General features: G+C 31.7%; 1 protein-coding gene across 1 annotated transcript; it reads right to left on the bottom strand.

The window, feature by feature from the left end:
- Positions 1 to 1653: 1653 nt before the first annotated feature.
- LOC143627242 (uncharacterized) lies at positions 1654 to 2990 on the bottom strand. Its single transcript, XM_077097113.1, has 2 exons — positions 2645 to 2990; positions 1654 to 2383 (listed from the first exon to the last, which is right to left on the bottom strand). The coding sequence occupies exons 1-2, from the start codon at positions 2861 to 2863 to the stop codon at positions 1862 to 1864; spliced, it is 741 nt and encodes a 246-aa protein (XP_076953228.1). The 5' UTR covers positions 2864 to 2990; the 3' UTR covers positions 1654 to 1861.
- Between the last annotated feature and the right edge of the window lie 1024 nt (positions 2991 to 4014).

Raw genomic sequence — 4014 nt, 5'->3', positions numbered from 1 at the left:
CCTCGACTTTGTTCTCATTTATGACCAGAATTTTTATAAGAACTTTTGTGCGCAACATGTGCTTCTGGTATTGCTAATGAACCCGTGGGACGAGATTGATGATTTTTTTATCAATAATTCATTATTTTTCTCTGCTACAAGGAGCAATGCATTTAGATCAGAGTATCTCCTAAAATTCTGCAAACGATAATGTGTTTGCAAGTTTATGTTTGATGCATGAAACGTGGAGAAAGTTTTCTCTAACTTTTCTTCCTCTGTTACGGGATACCCACAAAATTCTAGCTTTGAGCAAATTCGGTATAAAGCAGATGTGTAATCATTTACCCTCTTAAAATCTTGGAACATAAGACTGTTCCATTCATCTCTAGAAGTAGGAAGTAAAACTTCCCTTAGATGACCGAATCTGCTTTTCAAATCTTCCCATATCATATATGGGTTATCATAATTAAAATACTCATGCTGTAGTAATTCATCAATATGTTTATGGATGAAAACATCAGCTCTTGCTTTATCCTGGTCAGAGCAATCATTGTATTATTGGATTGTTTCTAACACATCCATAGATTTTAAATGTCTTTTGACATTTGTTGTCCAAGACATATAATTTTCTCCAGAAATGTTGAGTGCAGGGAATTCGAGTTTTGCTATATTTGACATTTTGTTGCTAAACATAATAGAGCAAATAATAAGATAAATATTAGAATCCATATATATCAATCAACAATGAGATACAATACATTGGTAGAGCTATAAATATATAAAAGAAAAAGAAAATGCCGAAATCTTCAGATGGGAGATTAAAAATTAGAATGAGAAGTAGTATAAGCATTATAGTGACCAACAGCAAAACCGGGTGAATCATTTTGAAAACTTTATCTTGGATAAATTTAATAAGAAGAATGTTTGTTGTAAATGAAATAGGGTTAATAATTGGTTATTTATAGTGAAAATTTATAACCGTTTTACAATGGCTATATTACCGTTTTATAACGGTAACATTACCGTTTGTATGTTTGTGTGTATATATATATAATATTAATTATTTTAAAGTAAGATAATAAATACAGTTTATTTTATAAAATATATAATTATTATGCATAATAATAAGAATAAAATTGTTAGTGTAAATAAATCTAACTTTTAAATGATATATTAGTGTGCATATAAAAATTAGAATGATTATCAAATTTTAATAACAATGTTTATACACATTATTGTTATTACTTAGTATATGTATATGCATAGATATATTTTCAATGTACATAATTAAAGAAGTGTTTATGATGCTTATGTAGATACCTTTGTGTCTATTACCTTTCTTGATTAGGATATAAGCGGCTCGTGCTGATAACGTGTTATAATATTAGCTCTAATAACAAGATTATTGAAGTGATAATTGAACTTTATTATAACTAAGAAAAGAAAGTAAAGGAATATGAGATTCTCAATTCTACTGGATGTCAACGTTACTTACAATCACACAATATTTATAATACTAAAAATACTATTCGAAAATACTATTAGGGAGACATATGCATATAATTGGTTTGAAAATGTCATCCACCACTTGCAAGTGTCTTACCAACACTCTTATAGCAAATAAAGACACTCTTATAGCAAATAAAGAATTTTAAAATTACATGATACTTCTTTTTTTAGTGTGTACGGTGAAAAAGGAAAATGATAGATTTAAAGAACCCAAAGAACATGTCAATAAACTAACAAAATAATTTCATTTTATTTTTATTTTTTTATTAAAAATTCTCAGGGTTATAGAAACTTATAATCATTTAACTTTTTTTTTTCTTTTTTTCTTTTTACTGCTGCCAAATTCCAGAGTTACCCTTGTGTGGGGCCCACGTCATGACATGTAAACTTCAATACTAGAGCTTCGGAACGTAAGACATGACGGACACGCCGAAACGACACCGTCGCACTCGGTACAAACGCATAGATGCCGACACGGTAACAACACGACCGAGGCGACTCGTTTTCCGCAAGCCTTACAACCCGGTCTACTCGCTAACACGACTCGTTCCGGGTCAATGTATGCTGACTCCGCGTCATCCGGATCACCTGAGGCGCACCTTAGCGCCACCTCATCTTTTTCTGCCAGCCTGTGCTGGCTCATGATAGCCTGCTGAAGCTGCGACTGTGAAGCCGCAGCTTCAGCTTCCTGGGCACGTGCCCGTGCCTGCCAAACCTGCGCCTCCGCGCTAAGATGCGCCGCCCGTGCCTCCAGCTCTAAATTGCGCCGCTTGGCTTTCTCTGCCTCCGCGTCCTTGTCTTTCATCCGGTTCGATATCGTCTCCTCCGCCGCCCGGAGCAGCGCACAATAGTGCATCTGCCTTTTATTTGCTAACATACGCCGAAGTTCCTCTCCCTAAAATAAAAATTTTAAAAATTAATCAAAATTATTTGCTAACATACGCCGGAGTTCTAGCTAACATGCGCCAGAACTCTTAATATCAAAACAAATTTTCGGAAAATCAAACTATGAAAATAATATTCCGATTATTATTTAATTTTTTACATAAAAAAATCCAAAACTGGCAAGAGGTTGCGCCGCTGCCCACCAGCTTTTTTTTTTCTTTTTTGTCACAATACTGAAGTCTTTTAAAAATTACATTCATAAAATATTCACCTGGGCGTGAAGAAAATGCTCGATTTCGTCACGTTGTTGGCTAGCTTGCGCGGATAACTCTTCGGACAAAAACGACAAACCGGAGCATTGAGAGGAAAGCGAATGGTGGTGTAGTTTTTGCTGGTCGTGAAACGATAAGCGTAGTCCGGTGGAAACGTCAATGTTTTGACTACGAAACTGTTGTTGATGATTATGAAGAAGAGACATGGATTGATTCATGTTATTAATTTCATATGATCAAATGAAGCACCACCATTGTGTTTGTTATAACTTATAACATAATAAAGAAAATATAGAGGTGATAAACGCCAGCACAAAAACAGCATGAAAGAGAACATGCACTAGAGGCGGAAACTTTAATTAATATGTGTGTGAAAACGATATTTAATTTTTTGGAAAATAAATTAAAAATAAAGAGAAAAGGACTGATGGTATAACATTATCCAAATATGGAAATTAAATAATGGCTAAGTTTTATAAAAAGTCACGGCCCTAAAAATTAGTTGTAATTTTTAACGTATTCGTATATTAAATTTCTAAGATTTGCGGTCAAAAAGTTTAATACGCTTTAACATATGTCCTAACGTATGATTGTTGATGAATATTACTTAAATTATATTCTGTTTTGTATAAGATACGAAAAGGAAATTGATTAAAAGAAAGAATATTAAATTAAATGACTATTATGCGTAAAAACTAGGTAAAATAATATTTAATTTTAACAATTTTGGTTTTAATGTTTTTTTGTCTTTAAAAATACTTATATAACTTTAATAAAAATTATACCTTTTAAGCTGTTTTAACTATATATATTAACTGATATTTATTGGTCTTTGTTAAAGTTGTGAAATTGGCATTATAAATATACTATATTTGATTATATTCAATTTAAATACGTCAAGAGTATGAGATTCCACCCATATTTTAAATTAGGGTAAGCTCTATGATAGTTATGAATTGTGTTATTGTTTTATTAATTACAAGTCAAATTTGCGCAATAATAATAAAAATTACGTACCGGTTTAATTATTTTTTTTTAAACAATCAACAAAAACTTTTATTTATCACATGTAAATCCGGCATAGCAAGATGCTAGCCACGTCATTATTTATCACACACCTGATTACCACCTTTCTTACCCTTCTGTTTTACAAATTAAAAGATATCCATCTCTTACATATTAAACTCGTTGTTTTAATCTATTTTGAATCCAAAAGAAGCTCAAGGCTTTTATCTTCAAAACTAGACCACACTTTTTACCCTAGCCGGTTTATCTGTTGATAAATTTTATATCATACTAATTACTATGTTGATAATATATTTAACCAAAATATTATTCACATTTTTTTGAATGGCATTTATTATTCACA

Source organism: Bidens hawaiensis, unplaced genomic scaffold (genome assembly GCF_021521415.1).
Source record: "Bidens hawaiensis isolate Kalapana, Puna unplaced genomic scaffold, B.hawaiensis_p1.1 tig00004618_1, whole genome shotgun sequence".
NCBI lineage: Eukaryota > Viridiplantae > Streptophyta > Magnoliopsida > Asterales > Asteraceae > Bidens > Bidens hawaiensis.
Note: the sequence above shows the minus strand (reverse complement) of the source record. Positions and strands in the feature narration are given on the sequence as shown.